We start from the raw sequence: 16,978 nt of genomic DNA, 5'->3' as shown, positions 1-16,978 counted from the left end.
TTTTTAAAGAAAAACATTTTGATGTGCCCGATTTTTTTTTTTTTTTTATATAATTTATATGAAAAAGTAAATTAGTGACAAAATTTTACGATTTTTTTATGTGAATATGTTTGTAATATATCTCGATAAACAGTGAGTGAACACTGACGAGGTGTAATTCTTTTACTTAGAGAGTTTCTGCACTAGTGTTTTAATATTTTTTTGTACATTATGAGCGCTTTTTCTTTTGTTTTTTAGGTCGTGGGGTTTCTCGTAAATATTGGATTCTACATCTCCAAGGTGGTGCATGGTGTTCAACTCAAGAAGAATGTTATAAAAGGTATTGAAAAGTTTTCAAACTTTATTGGGAAACCGTTTATACTCTGATTTCAATGGGACCGCTAAAGCTCAATTTTACTGGATTAGTACAAAAAATAATAATCTACCTCGGTACTCTGCTTAAATTAGTAAAAAAAAAAAAAAAATGCAGCTCACAAATTACTTGAAGTTTTCTCTCAGTTTGTATTTTTTTCACTTTTTCTCTTTTTTTTTTTTTTTTTTTTTTTTTTTTTTTTTTTTAAGGGGATTAAAAAAAAATAGAAAATTATTGCAGACATAAAATATCAGTTAATTTTAACCAATGAAAATGCAGATGTCAATATCAGTTAATTGATTTTAACCAATGAAAATACAGATAACTCATGAGTTCCTGATTTTCTTACTAAGATAAATTTGTTTATTACAATCGTTTTGTTTCTCATATGTTGTCAGTTTGGTTTTCCTTTATGATTTCGGCATTTCCTTAATTGTCATATTACACACGAGACAAAGGTGGATCTTTTTCATGGTGGAGATGAAGCCGGTCAAAACCACTCTCGCTGCTCGATCTGTGTTAATGATTATCATGTGTGCCAGTAGTATTTAAAAAAAATGGAATAGAAAAAAAAATTCTGAAATCTCCATTTGCATTATTCTGATTTTTAAAAAAAATCTTTAGGAAAATATGATTTGATGTTATTGCAGTAATAGAATTTGTTTTCTTTTTTTATTTTTTTTTTCATCATAAATTCTTTTGCAATGCACGGGTAGAGTAATTAAGTCAGTTCTTGACATGTAGGAGTTGCTATGAATCACTTGAAAGTAAAATACAGTTGAGTAGGGGAGGGCACAAACTGCTATTTTGAATCTTTAGTTCATAAAGATGTTGCCATAGTTTTCTGGGTTTTTTTGCAGCCGTGACAAGTCAAATTAGTCTACCATACAAAAAAATGATTTTTTTTTTAAGCAATAAAAAAATAAGTTTTAATTGTTAGATATTAAAAAGTTTGAATAATTTTTTTTTTTTTTTTTTTTTTTTTTTTAAGAAGTTTTACGGAGCTTGGTTCTAGCCTGAGGGCACCAGTGTCTGCAAGTTTTGAGGGCTTTATGTCCAGTGATGATGCAATAAACCCAGATTTCCATGATTGGAATATGGTGCGCTTCCTTTATTGTGATGGTGGTTCTTTTCTTGGTAAGAGGTTTTCTTTTGTTTGTTTTTTTTGTTTTGTTTTTTTGTAACGATTTAACATAAGTTTATGAGATCTCTTTGGCTAAGAACAAAGTGTAGTATCTGTTCTGATGCTACACTTTGATTATTCTGTCCTCGGTTAGTGAAGAAGTTCTAAACTGAGACATTTTTATTTTTATTCCAATCCAGAGTTCTGTATTTTCCCAACATTAAAAGCCAACGTTATGTCTTAATGCGGTTTCCATTGGGAGGTTGAGTTGACTTAAGTGATGTCTCGATTATAACACAATGTTATGACAATGTTAATGAAAAATATGTGAAGTTTCTCTTGATAATTATAACTATGTTCCTATTTACAATGTCTCCCCACGGGACAGAGTTAGACACCAGGGTCGTTGTTTAATGTGGAGAAAAGGAACAAAAATAAAAATTGTCTCCGGTGTGAAGGATTTCTCCTCCACTGACAGAGAACAAGAAATTGAAGTGCAGCATCTGAAGAACATGTCATCTGAAGATAGCCACTTGGAGGCGGAGTTATATAACACAGTAACTAAATCAGACTCCTTTAATTCAAAGTTTCGGGTATAAGGGAGATAACACAAGTTGTCGTTTCGTTTCTCGTCGAAGCAAGAGTTGCTTCCCTTTGTATGATAACTGAGACGTTTTTATTATAAAAAGAAGTCTTCTTTCTTAAACAAGCCTTAAAACTTTGCACATCTTTTTATCAGATACTAGTCTGATTGTCTCCCATACTTCCCCCTCCCCCCCCATTAGTCTGCCAATCTCTGTCGCTTAGTAGACTTTACATAAATTAGGAATAAACAAGTAGCCAGTGAACATTGTTTAAGTCATGTACAGAAATACTCAGTTGTGGTTAAAATTAACAGCATATTTATTAATGTTCAAGTTCAAGTGGGAATACATCGGGATCTGTACAAAGTCCATTGTTTTTAGAGTTTTGAGTTGTCTGGAATATCTACTTTATGCTGCTGATTTGTTTAATGAAGGTCTATTTAAGTTGGAGACTTTGCAGAAAATTATTGAAAGTCAAGGTCTGAGAGTGAATGTTTGCAAGACCAATTAGTGATTGCAGTGTTAGAAAGGCCTCAATATGACGAAATTTCCTCTTCTCGGTTTCTGGAAAAAGGAAGTATGATACTTGTAAGCATTGAGTACTCAAAGAAATACATTGGAATTGTGGTGAGAGATGGTCACTTTGTTTGCAAGACAGTTAAGAACTTTGATATGGAGAAAGTATATTTGGATGGTGAGTCTATTGATGGTGTCCAGATGTTTTGTTCTCTGAGTATATATGTATATTTGTATATATGTATATTTGTATATATGTATATTTGTATATATGTATATTTGTATATATGTATATTTGTATATATGTATATTTGTATATATGAGTGAATACCATTGGAGCACAAGGAAGTGCAGGTGTGATAGCAAAAATTTAAAGTAAATGGAGTGCAGAGAACTTTTATCATTACTAACCAGCAGAGCATTACCAACAAAGTGAAGACTCTGTGAGCATAATGTGATGATGTATCAAAGTGAAACGCTGATGGCAGATATTTCATGAACTGAAACTCTGGCAGTTTAACAGTAATGCAGGTTTAAGGAGGAAGTTTTGTAGGAGTATGAAATTCACAAGTCGTCCCCATTATGGCAAATGACTTGCAGGGAGGTGTCGAGGTCTACCTACATACAGCACCTAGTATTCTCAAATAATCATCCATCTGGTATTGATCAGGCTCAACGTTGCTTAACTTTGGTGATCTAATGAGAACTGGTGTGTCGACATGATTGTGCCGTACATATGAATGTTGCATGTGAATGTTACATATGAATGTTACATATGAATGTTACATGTGAATGTTGCATGTGAATGTTACATGTGAATGTTACATGTGAATGTTACATGTGAATGTTACATGTGAATGTTACATATGAATGTTACATGTGAATGTTACATGTGAATGTTACATGTGAATGTTACATATGAATGTTACATATGAATGTTACATGTGAATGTTGCATGTGAATGTTGCATGTGAATGTTACATGTGAATGTTACATGTGAATGTTACATATGAATGTTACATATGAATGTTACATATGAATGTTACATGTGAATGTTGCATGTGAATGTTACATGTGAATGTTACATGTGAATGTTACATATGAATGTTACATGTGAATGTTGCATGTGAATGTTACATGTGAATGTTACATGTGAATGTTACATGTGAATGTTACATATGAATGTTACATGTGAATGTTACATGTGAATGTTACATGTGAATGTTACATATGAATGTTACATATGAATGTTACATGTGAATGTTACATATGAATGTTACATATGAATGTTGCATGTGAATGTTACATGTGAATGTTACATGTGAATGTTGCATGTGAATGTTGCATGTGAATGTTACATGTGAATGTTACATGTGAATGTTACATGTGAATGTTACATGTGAATGTTGCATGTGAATGTTACATGTGAATGTTACATGTGAATGTTACATGTGAATGTTACATATGAATGTTACATGTGAATGTTACATGTGAATGTTACATATGAATGTTACATATGAATGTTACATGTGAATGTTGCATGTGAATGTTGCATGTGAATGTTACATGTGAATGTTACATGTGAATGTTGCATGTGAATGTTGCATGTGAATGTTACATGTGAATGTTGCATGTGAATGTTGCATGTGAATGTTACATGTGAATGTTGCATGTGAATGTTACATATGAATGTTACATATGAATGTTACATATGAATGTTACATATGAATGTTACATATGAATGTTACATGTGAATGTTACATATGAATGTTACATGTGAATGTTGCATGTGAATGTTACATGTGAATGTTACATGTGAATGTTGCATGTGAATGTTACATGTGAATGTTGCATGTGAATGTTACATGTGAATGTTACATGTGAATGTTGCATGTGAATGTTGCATGTGAATGTTACATGTGAATGTTACATATGAATGTTACATGTGAATGTTGCATGTGAATGTTACATGTGAATGTTACATGTGAATGTTGCATGTGAATGTTGCATGTGAATGTTACATGTGAATGTTGCATGTGAATGTTGCATGTGAATGTTACATGTGAATGTTGCATGTGAATGTTGCATGTGAATGTTACATGTGAATGTTGCATGTGAATGTTGCATGTGAATGTTGCATGTGAATGTTGCATGTGAATGTTGCATGTGAATGTTACATGTGAATGTTACATGTGAATGTTACATGTGAATGTTACATGTGAATGTTGCATGTGAATGTTGCATGTGAATGTTGCATGTGAATGTTGCATGTGAATGTTGCATGTGAATGTTACATGTGAATGTTGCATGTGAATGTTGCATGTGAATGTTACATGTGAATGTTGCATGTGAATGTTACATGTGAATGTTGCATGTGAATGTTACATGTGAATGTTACATGTGAATGTTGCATGTGAATGTTGCATGTGAATGTTGCATGTGAATGTTGCATGTGAATGTTGCATGTGAATGTTGCATGTGAATGTTGCATGTGAATGTTACATGTGAATGTTGCATGTGAATGTTGCATGTGAATGTTACATGTGAATGTTACATGTGAATGTTGCATGTGAATGTTGCATGTGAATGTTGCATGTGAATGTTACATGTGAATGTTGCATGAAGAGAAATGAGTGATCAATGTTTTATGTGAGTTTTAGATCTGATGATAAGGAAGATTAAATCTGGACAGTATAAGATTATGTGCATAGAATAAAGAGGTTGGTTGGTCATATTGAAAGAATGGGCAAGAGTTTTTGAGTTAGAGATAAAACAGTTAAGATAGTATGATCGGTTAGGTAAGTCGGAGGGAAATATGGGATGAATTGATAAGGATGGATTTTAGAGAATAAAATCGGGCCATGGATGTAGAACTGAATATGCCAGTAATGACTACTGGAATGTCCAACAAGAAATAGTGAGTTAACTGAGTGATGGTTGTCATGGATACCAGTGTGGATAATAGACTTTGTACACTATTAGTCCGGTCAGCTTTCTACAGGGTGGAACGATAAAATTGTCGCTCTAAAGAAAAGTTTTATTTAAAACTTTTATTGAAAAAATCAATTCAGGTAACTTGATTATGTAGTAGAATTGATATCTATTCAACATAGCTGCCTTCAGCCTCAATCACTGCCTCGATTCAGGTCTGGAACTGGGAGCATGCCCTTTCCACAAGCACCAGCAGAAGTTCGGCGAATACTCAGTGGATGACGATGATCAGGCTGGCTTTGGTGTTGTGGAGGATCATGTTGCTGATGTTCTCAGTGTATGACCAAACAAAGTAGTCCAGTGGGTCCAGGTAGAGGGGGGAGGGACGGGCCAATGAGTACAAAGTCATAGCACTCCTTCTGAAGGCAAGCCTAGATCCCTTTGGACTTGTGGGTCAATGCCAAGGCCTACTGCCATATGAGTTGTACAGTGGCACATCTCCAATCTCGCTCGTTGAACATTGTCACTTTCAGACATGATAGAATACTCTTATCGCTCTTGGGATTTATACACAACTGGCCAACTAATAGATGGTCTGCAACAAAAAAAAAAAGTTTTCATCAAATAGAAATGAAATCATTGTCTTTTCTAGCGCGACAATTTTTCGTTTCACCATATATAATTACTTTTTTAGATTAAAAAAAAATAAAACATTTAAATTCCAAAATTAGTTTCAAAGAAATTTTGCATAAACTAATTTAATATCAAAATATTATTAATCGTAGTAATGGAGTTTCATCAATTTTGTAATCCAAAATTGTTCAGATTTCTTTTCTTATTCCACCAGGAAATCGCTCTCAGCCGATCAAATATAAATCCAGAGAAATCTATTTCCGAGGTGCAGCCGTATTTGATGCTATCATCGATTTTTTGCTCACTCAGGCGGATCTTGGCTCAGCAAAGAAAGTCATCTTAAGTGGATCGTCAGGTAAAAAATGTTTTGCACTTCAATCGCGACTGTATTTTAGTTTTTAGCCTGATGATTCCCTACAGGGATGAAGCATGGAAGCTTCTGTGTAGCTTAATTGCCAGAAATATATTTTCATAATTTCTATATAAAATAAAAACTAGGGGGGGGGGGGGGCGAGATTACATAAGCAAGGGAGGAAACTTTCAAATATTTAAGAAGCAAAAAGTACCAGAATTGTGACACCGCCATTCCTCGCTAACAATAACAAAAAATAACATGAAAAGTGCATATTTTATTTTTTTTGCATTTTCAAGCTTGACTTGAGATGGAATCGTATTTTTACTTTAATGGAAGTGATTTTTAATAGTCCCACATCTTTTTAAGCAAAAAGTTATTTTCATTAAACTGAACACTAGGTTGCAAATTAAACTTCTCCCATAATTTAATAGTCAATATTTGAACCCAGAATTTCTTAAGTTAACATACTTTTCCAGGCAACGCCAGAACATGTCTCATTAGTTTTCCATTAAATGAATAATTTTTCGATCTTCTATTAATAAAACATCTAATTAATGACTTACAATTTTATACGAAAAAAATCTTTGCAGTTTGTCCTCTTGGAACATATGGAGCATATAGACTTTAGATTTTATTTTCCTTAACAGGTTCAGTATGATCATCCAAATAAAATCTGACATCCTAAATAATGTAGCAGACAACATTGACAATAGGGGAAAAATCCCTTGTAAAAATTTTAATTCTCATTGAACAGATGAACATAATATATTATGGTCAAATCAGCTACGGGTATTATTGACCACTATTTGATTTCATAGATATTGGCACTGGTTTTAAAGGAAATTTAAGTGGCCAAAAACAGGAGAAGGGTATTTAATTAGAAATTTCCCTTTTAGGTCACTAGTAAATTTTTAGAGCAAGTGGACCTGCATGTTAAGTCAAAACTTTATCTACTATAAGCCAAAGAATTAAAAAAAAATTCTTCCATGCATCAAAAAGTTAATTATTTCTTTTTTTCTGATGTCTCGACTATGATTTTCTTAAAATCATGGAAAGAGTGCCATATTCTGTATAAAATCTTATTAATGTTTGTTTCTGTGATTTTTTTTTTTTTTTTTTTTTTTGCAGCTGGTGGCCTTGCAGCACTGATTCATGCTGACCATCTTCGCAAACGATTGCAGAAAATCAAATCTGTCCATGCCGTGCTTGATGCAATGCTCTTTGTTAATCTGACAAGTCGCAGTGGACAGAAAAAAATGATGAACATTCTGGAAAACACATTCCATTTACACCATATCAAAGGTGAGCATTTCATTATATATATATATCTATTCATGTAAAATCTTTTTATCATTTTTTCTTTTACCTCCTATTCCCCTTACCTCACCCTTTTTTTAAAACCAAGTAAGATCTGTGACTTACTTGTGGTTTCATTAAATACTTTTACATGCAAAATCCGATCCTGCATTTTGCTAATTCCTGCCCTCTGGTGAAAAGGAGAGTATTTCTTCGAAACTCTGCGAATTAAGGACTATCCACTTATCTTGTGTTTCCTTTTTTAAAATTAAATGTTTTAACTCTTTTTCAAGATGTTTTTTAACATGTTTTATTAATCATTTGTTTATATATATATATATATATATATATATATATATATATAGGTGAGACGCTTTCTGGGGTGATAAAATGATCCAACTATATTATCAACAACCTTAGCAGCATATTTGATATGTCTTCTATTTCAAGTTAGTCCGTCCTGAAAACTTGTCAAGGTAGAGAGCCTCCTCAAGGAAATTGGCATTGATTTCAACTGCAGCAAAATCAGAATCCGAGCATTAGTGGTAAAAGGAGAGAAGCTTTATTTTTAGATGTTTTAAAAGAAACCAACCACTTCTCTACTCATTGCACCAAGTTTGACAATAGAGAATCAAATTTTGATCATTAATGCTTTTCAAAGTGTTGCCATAGATGGTTGTTTCATCTGCATAGATGTTAATGAATATCAAAAAGAGGATTGGGCCTTAAAACACATTGATACGATGACCTTCAGACTTCTGCTCATCAATGACTATTTTAACTATTTGAACGAAAATATTTAATGGTTGAGAAGATATTTCCAGATATTCCATTTTTCAAGTAATATAAAAAAAAAACTGGGTACAGTAATTTTATTAGTAACAGTTTAAATAAATAAAATGTTTATTTTTTAAGATTTGCAATTTTTTTTTTTTTTTTTTTTGTAACTGTTTAATAGAAGTTGCTATTTTGTTAATTTTCTGAAGTTGTTGATGCGTTTAAGAAATCAAAACGAATTTGTAATCATTTAATTACACTGTGCAACACTCCAAAATTACAGAAAATCTACGACCATTTTTATATGTACAATAGCATGGAAAATCCATTTCTGGCCTTTTTTTTTTTTTTTTTTTTTTTTGTCGTTAGCTACAATATTTTGCAAAATTGTCACTTTTGAGAATTTTGCAGAGAATCTTAGTGACGAACATGAGATTCCATCAGAATTTTTCAGTGATGAAGAGAAACATTTTAAAGGAATATAGAATCCTGGTATGTTAGCATGTATGCTGCTGAAATATGAAAATGATGACACTCAACACAAGAGGGTTAAGAGGACGAAAGTTGTTTTAACTGATAATTCTGCGTTTTTCATTCATAACAAATAAAAACACAATATGATTTATAGGACATGAAAATGGTGCCTAATCTAGAGAAATAAAGGGAACTTCAGGTTCCATTCATCATCTTTTTTTTTATCAGTGAAGAGATCCAATTCTTTATCGTCTGTTTTGTTATCGCTTGATAAATAAACAAACTCTGATCTAGGAGGATAACTCGTGTATATATCGCCATCAATGATATTTTTTTTTTATCACTTTTTGAAGGGGAACCCCTTCCCTTGTTTTATTTTTTTTTCATGGTTAAACCTGGCCATTTAGAACTTGGTGTTGAGGTTGTTTCATCACCAGAATTTTTGTCATTCCTCGTTTTGGGTTTTTTTTTTGTTTTTTTCATGGTTTAAAGATCTACTTATCTATGTTTAGCCATGTTTATGATGATGTTGATGTCGTTTATGTAAGATTTAATTTTCTTTTTTATAAACAAATGTGTTCTGTTTTGCATTGTGCCACTGTTAATCTTTCTTTTGCATTTAGTTGAGTTTTTACTATGACGTGTCATAACCATGTTTTACTATGACGTGTCATAACCATGTTTTACTATGACGTGTCATAAATGGTACGATGCATCATTTAATCTTCATTTTTATGATGTCTACTTTGGAGAAGACTGCCCATCCAAGTGTAATTCACCGTTTGATTTTAGGCATGACTGTTGCTTCATATAAACTGAATGCCTGGCATTGCCCAGTCATACAATATGCTTGCCCTAAACTATGTTCCTCTTCTGTTCTGTCTTCACTGGGATCTCCCGACCACTCTGTTGTATCAGTTAAGATAAAAATGAAATGAAATAAGTCTTCAGATGTACCTCTCCATCGTACAGTATATCGATACTCTATGGTTGACTGGGATAGCTTCCGTACATTTATATCAGATCTACGTCTGCGTTCCATGTTTAAAAAGGATATGTCCTCTATAGTATCAAACCTGACGGAATGGTTAATTGTATGTATGGTCTGTTTCATACCCTTGAAAAAGTTCCAGCAAAAACCTAACAGCCAGCCATGGTTCTCTCCAGAATGTGCTGCTGCCATCACGCACAGAAATCTCTTTTTCCATTGCTTCCAACGTAATAGATGTACTGAGACTAAAGCCACTTTCAAGACGACCAGCAACACTATAAGAGTAATAAAAAATGCAAGAGAGTTACATGCTCAGTCCATTAAGTCTAAAGTAGCTGAGCAGCAGCTTGGTTACCACCAGTTTTGGCAAATAGAATCCTGAACAGAAGCGTGTGTTCTTTCCCAACCATCATCAATGGACTTGAGATAATCTTGTCAGCATCAGACAAAGCCAAACGTTTTGCCAAGAACTTTGCAGCTAATTCTACCATTTGCAACCAAGGCTGCCGACACCCCCCCCCCAATATTTCCTCCTGTGTCAACCAGAACTAGCGCCCATACTTACAAAGCTGTTTAAGAAGAATTGTTAAGGAGAATTGCTTCCCATCACCCTGGAAAATCTTATCAGTATGCTCATCAGGTGATCGTTCATCTCCCTCTCAGTACAGGCCAATAAGTTTCTTGTGCGTCATCTCAGCAAAAATAACCTTCTTAGTGACACGCAATATGGTTTCCGTTCTGCTAGATTTCCAGCAGGTGTGCTTACAGTCATATCTCATAGGATTAGTGAATCTCTCGACGGAGGCTTCCTTTCTAGGGCAATTGCTCTTGACATATCAAAGGCCTTTGATAGAATATGGCATAAATGTTTAGTTCACAAGATCTCCAGCTATGGTATAGCTGGAAATGTCTAAATTATTAAATCATTTCTCTCTGATAGGCTCATAAGAGTAGTGGTTGATGGGCAGAAATCAGAAGCTCACAGTATTAATGCTGGAGTCCCTCAGGGGTCCATCCTGGGTCCTATTCTCTTCCTGATCTACATTTAATGATCTTCCAAATCACATCCTTACATCATTTGTAAACATTTATGCTGATGACACTACCATGTATGGCAGCACATCAAAGACCGTAAACGATCAAGTTCTCTCTCCACTCATCTTGAGCATGTGGTACAATGGGGAAAGAGGTAACTGGTTACTTTTAATGCATCTAAAACCAAGCTTCTATCTTTACATTATCAACACTCTGGGCATCAATTGAAATGAATGGCTCTCGTCTTGGGTAAGTTTTATGTTTTGACAAGCTTCTGGGCTTGACATTTACTCCTGATCTGAAATGGAACACATCAAATCCGTTGCCAAGGTTGCTGGAAAATGGTAGAATCCTTCTATTGATCCAATAAATATCTCACTGCTGATGCAATTCTCTATCTATATACGAGCCAGGTACATTCAAAGATGGAGTACTGTTGCCACGTCTAGGCAGGAGCTGCTAGAAAGGACTTAGTCTGCTTTGATAGTTCAAAACAGTAGTTTAGTAGGGATACCGTTTTCTCTTTCCTACAACCTTTTTCTCACAGAAGAGATGTTGCGAGTCTGTCTCTGCTTTATCGTTATTTTCATGGCAAATGCTCCTCTGAGCTCCAATCTATGGTCCTCCCTTGCCAAACTTTCATGAGAAACACTTGTCTAGCTGAAAACACTATCAATAATTTCCTTTATCTGTGCCTATTCCATGAATAAAGTTTCTTACTTATAACTGCACGCCTGTGGAACTGTCCTCCGTTTGCCTGCTTTCCAGCTGACTACAATATGGTTGTCTTCAAGTCCAACGTAAACAAGTTCTTGATGAGCCGTTCCACTTAAGTTAACAAATTTACCGAATTTCCATTACTAACGATTACTATATTGTCCAATTGACTACTGTACACTCTTTGACCTTTATCCTCGAGTAGCCTCTGGGCCTTGATAAGTGGTGATGCCTACGTTAAAAAAAATAACAAATGCTACTTTACTTTATGCAGATTGCATATGTATTATAAAATCAATCATCTATTGAATATTACAAGGATTAATTCGCAAAACAAATGTAAAAACTAATGATAATGTCGTTCATCAAATTCCGACTATTTGTTTACAATATCACGTCTGCTGATATTTGGGCTTGACAATCTAAAAAATAGTTTTTCTTATCTTATAGATAACAAAGAATTTTTACAGGGGAATATTTTGCATTACACCAGCCAAGGTTACAACGGTGTAACGCAAAATATTCCCCTGTATAAATTCTTTGTTATCTATAAGATAAGAAAGACTATTTTTAAGATCCGATTTTTTCAATTTCGATTTAGTTATCGGATAAATTTCTGCACAAAACATATCTAAGAACACTGTCAGATATATAAATTACATTTGTATGAAATTTAACAAAAAGTTGAAAATTTAGTTAATTTTTAATGTTGTTAGATAATTATTATTGTTAAGAAAAAGTTAAATTTTGTTAATTGTTAATGTTGTTAGATAATTAATATGAAGAAAAAGTTGAAAATTTTGTTAATTGTTAATGACTTGAAACTTGCTATATAGGGGATCCAGGCTTGGAGGACAAATTCAATTTGATTTTTAGCTGGTAAAAATAGCTGCTAAATGGTCCAAATTTTTTAAAATGCTGTTATAGGAAATCTCACTTGAAGAAGGTTCACTATTTCTCGTATAAGCCACTGTTAGTTAGCCATACTGAGATGTCATTTAAGCCACGAATACTGTTATTTTGTTTAGTCAAGGTTTTCTGGTAGTGAAAATTATCGTCGTGCCAGGTTGTCCTGACAAAACCTGTACAGAAAGACCATAAACGTTTGACGATAATGTCTTGTAGGCATTCATGTTTTGAAACCTGACATAAATCATAAACCTGATGTCACATCAGTTATAATTATTTTGTTAAGTTAATATTTTGAAATCTATTTATAAGAAATTCTAAATAGTTCAGTTCGTGGAATATCAAACTGAAGATCTTAATGTTTTGGTTTCAATTTCCACTTATGCCATTCACTTTTTTTGTTAGGAATTTATTATTTTAGTATTGATGTAATATTTTCCATTAGAAAACAAGTTAAGATATTTGTTAAAAAAAAAAAATTGTGACTGACAAATACACAACTAAAATGCCCGTTACATTAGGAGTCGCTATGCAGGCATGTGTGTGTGTGTTTAAAATTAACCTTTCTTAATCTGTTTGTCCTCTGTTGAAATACAAAGTCAACCTTCTGCCAAGGTAAGTGTGTGTGTGTGTGTGTGTAAATTTAATATAAAAATGTGTAAACACAAAAAATCTTACATGTCACTATGCATTTTAGACCTTTATGTACACAGCATTTAAATGGATCATCGGATATTGTGGACTCCATCCCTTTTAATAACCTGCTTTCCCAGGATCTGTGTGTGTGTGTGTGAGGGAGGGGGCATTGTTTATCCTTTGAAAACGGTTCGTCATCATCATCCTGTGTAGGGTGTTGGTATGATGAGGTTTAAACAGGTGAAATGGTATTGGGGAATGGGGGGGGGGCACTACCTCCGGGGATTGGGGGGGGGGGCTTTATTTAGAGCATCTTTTTACTGATTGGAATTCTGATAATGTCTAAGGCTTGGAATGTCTGCTAGCAGAGCATGACTATCTAACTTGATCTTAGTCGAAAACAAAACAGAAATTTGCAAAGAAGAATACGCTGCTTGTCATTCTGTGCACTTTGATGCCATTACCTAACCCCCATCCGCAGTCCCCACCCCAATGTGAAGGTGCATTCATTGTGCTTGTGTACTGTCTGCTATTCTTAGACTTTATCATTAGCTTGCACCCTCGCATCTCCCTCTTTTTCTCCCTCTTTCACTCTGTCCCTCCCTCTTTCACTCTGTCCCTCCCTCCATTTTCTCTCTCTCTCTCTCCATTTTCTCTCTCTCTCCATTTTCTCTCTCTCTCCATTTTCTCTCTCTCTCCATTTTCTCTCTCTCTCTCCATTCTCTCTCTCTCTCTCTCTCCATTCTCTCTCTCTCTCTCTCTCCATTCTCTCTCTCTCTCTCTCCATTCTCTCTCTCTCTCTCCATTCTCTCCCTCTCTCCATTCTCTCTCTCTTCATTTTCTCTCCCCCCTCATTTCCCCACATTCCCCCCCTCTCTCTCTCTCTTCTGTCTCCATTTTCTTCGCTCTATCTCTTTTGTTATATCATCTACATCTTATGTCTTCTCTTTCTCATTCAATTTAAATAATTGTTATTTCCACCCACACTTCTTCTTCCCTTTTTTTCTATTTCCATTCAATCAAGCTAAAATCTCTGACATATTCCAAAAGCTCATGTCCTCTTCCACACATATTTCTTGATATTAGAAATACAACAAATGAACGATGTATATGATATGATTTATACACATTTCTTCACTTTTATAAAAAGACCAGGACCATAGCACCTGCACTCAGTTCCTGTTCAATTTGACCTGTGCACAGTCTCTATCATGTCAGCGTAATAAAAACAAGTGTCGGAATATTTAACATGGGTTCAAAAAAGTTAAGATGGTGACCAAAAAAAAAACAATTAAGCGTTAGAAAGTTCTCTATCTGCTGAAATTTAACAAGCATCAATTATCTTCCAGTGAAGATAGTTAATGCTCAGAATCCAGAGGATAAGAAGATAAGAGCTTTCCATTGTCCGTGAATCCTAAAAGGGTTAAAGTCGTTTATCATGCTTATTAATGAGTATGTAACCAAATCGCCTAACGGGAACAATTCTTGGAGGTAACGAAGTCATTATTTATGACTTCGTTACATATTTCTATTATTCACATGTAACTGTTCTATGTTCACTCAGGAGAAAAAGAGTGGGGTGTCCTTCTTGATTGCTTTCATGAACATTTCTCAAAGAGCAAAAATAATTATTTACAACTGCTACAGTATTCCTGTATTTTCAACAACTGCTTAGAAAATTTAGCAATAAAGTTGTTAGAAGTCCTACATATAAAGCAAATAATTTTTTTTTTTTTTTTTTTTTCAGACTGTTATCCTCATCTTTATAATTGTTGTTTTACCACATTTCGGCCAACTCTTCCTCTGGCTGTGGTTAACCACCTAACGAAGGCCAGAGGAATGGTTGTTCGAAACGTGGTGAAACAACTATGAAGGTGAGAATACGTCTGCAAAATACAAATTATGGAAACTCATCTCAAAGGATTCTAAAAAATAAAATTTTTTATTTTTTTTTTTATTTTGATCTTTTGGGGAATTCTTCCTTTCAATGAATGGTTTTCGTATTATTAATATTATGAGTTTTTTTTTTTTTTTTGCTTTGTCTTCTTAGTAAAGTTTTTTTTTTTTAATGCTGATTTCTCTGCTTTATCGTTATTTTCAAGTGCTCGTCTGAGCTCCAATCTATGGTCCTCCCCCACAAAACTTTCAAGAGAAACACTCGTCTATCTGAAAACACTATCAATAATTTTCCCCACCCTTTATCTGTGCCTAAACCTAAACGTAGATTCCATGAACAAAGTTTATTTCTTATAACTGCACACCTGTGGAACTGTCCTCCATTTGCCTGCTTTCCAGCTGACTACAATATGGTTGTCTTCAAGTCCAACGTAAACAAGTTCTTGATGAGCCGTTCCACTTAAGTTAACAAATTTACCGAATTTCCATTACTAGCGATTACTATATTGTCCAATTGACTACTGTACACTCATCCTCGAGTGGCCTCTGGGCTTTGATAAGTGGTGATGCCTATGTAAAAAAAAAATTTTTTTTTTAAATGTTATGTGCTGTTAAAGTTCTTAATCAAGCTGCTTTTAATAGATGTGACATAACAACTAGTAAGAAAAAGACAAAAAAAAAAAAAAATTTATAATATTACTAATATGAAAAAAAAATTTTCTATATGAAGGGAAAAATTCTAGACCAAAATAAAAATATATATATAATTGCATTACTTTTATGGCTTTATTGCTAAATTTTTAGAATCCAAATTTAAAACAATGCTTTAAAGAGCTATTTTATTTTTAGTATTTTATTTATTACTTAATTAATTTTTTTTTTTTTTTCAGATTCTGTATCTCTATCCGACTGCTCACAAAAGATGTCTGATGATACCAAATGGCGATGTTTCTCACCAATGTATTTTTATAAACACATGTTTACCTCAGCCTTTTTTTTAAATTCCGTGCATGATCGCTGGTACTTGAATCAGGCTCTGGACGTGACTTGCGATTTTAACAAGTGTTCTTCCAGTGAAATAAAATATATATCTGATATCCGGACGGGTCTGTTAGAAACTGTCCATGCAATCCTCACTTCTCAAAAGGACGGAAGATACTTAACAGCCTGCCCTGTTCACTCTGTGCTTGTTAATAACTTCTTTACCCAGCCTTTAGATGGGCATGTCTCTCCGCAAGAGGCCATTGGAGATTGGTACTTTGGAAGGAATTCTATGTCTTCCGCAAATGTAATCCCCAGGGAGGCTTTCCCAGAAGCTGTATCTTTGTGTTATAAATATTTCAATGATGACGAAAAGACGTTCAAAAGGTGACCACTCAAGAAGACTGGTTTTCCAAAAATAAATTATCAAAGAAAATTCAAAATGGAAATCTTTGCAAGTTTTTTTCCTTGCAGGGAATTTCTTGAACAATTCGTTCTTGCCTTTTTTTTTTTTTTTTTTTTTTAACAAGACAAAAGAAAGATTGCTCATAAAATACTGAAACAATCAAAGATGTGTGTGCGTGCATGTTATAAATGTTTCCTGAAAAATCTTGAGTGGAATCGGCTTTATTAAGTTCACGTGACCATAAGGTGCAATTCATAATAGTGATGAGCAGAGGTGTGGTGATTTCTGGGGTCAACTCATTGGTTGCATACCCCAAATACATGAGTATAAGTTCTAGTACTAGGAAAAATTATGAGAAAAGGAGAT

General features: G+C 34.0%; 1 protein-coding gene across 2 annotated transcripts in view; it reads left to right on the top strand.

Moving 5' to 3' along the window:
- LOC145291546 (uncharacterized) overlaps positions 1 to 16,728 on the top strand; it is a 63,382-nt gene extending 46,654 nt beyond the window's left edge. For both annotated transcript variants that reach the window (XM_080137557.1, XM_080137558.1), the window contains exons 4-8: positions 238 to 319; positions 1,344 to 1,489; positions 6,354 to 6,494; positions 7,623 to 7,796; positions 16,116 to 16,728. In XM_080137557.1, coding sequence (XP_079993683.1) covers positions 238 to 319; positions 1,344 to 1,489; positions 6,354 to 6,494; positions 7,623 to 7,796; positions 16,116 to 16,597 — 1,025 coding nt within the window. In that variant the 3' untranslated portion in view covers positions 16,598 to 16,728. The remainder of the gene's footprint in view (positions 1 to 237; positions 320 to 1,343; positions 1,490 to 6,353; positions 6,495 to 7,622; positions 7,797 to 16,115) is intronic.
- The last annotated feature ends 250 nt before the right edge of the window (positions 16,729 to 16,978 follow it).

The sequence above is a fragment of the Euprymna scolopes genome, chromosome 12 (assembly GCF_053919585.1).
Source record: "Euprymna scolopes isolate OS-2025 chromosome 12, ASM5391958v1, whole genome shotgun sequence".
In the NCBI taxonomy this organism is placed as follows: Eukaryota; Metazoa; Mollusca; class Cephalopoda; order Sepiida; family Sepiolidae; genus Euprymna; species Euprymna scolopes.
This window is presented reverse-complemented; position numbering and strand designations above follow the sequence as displayed.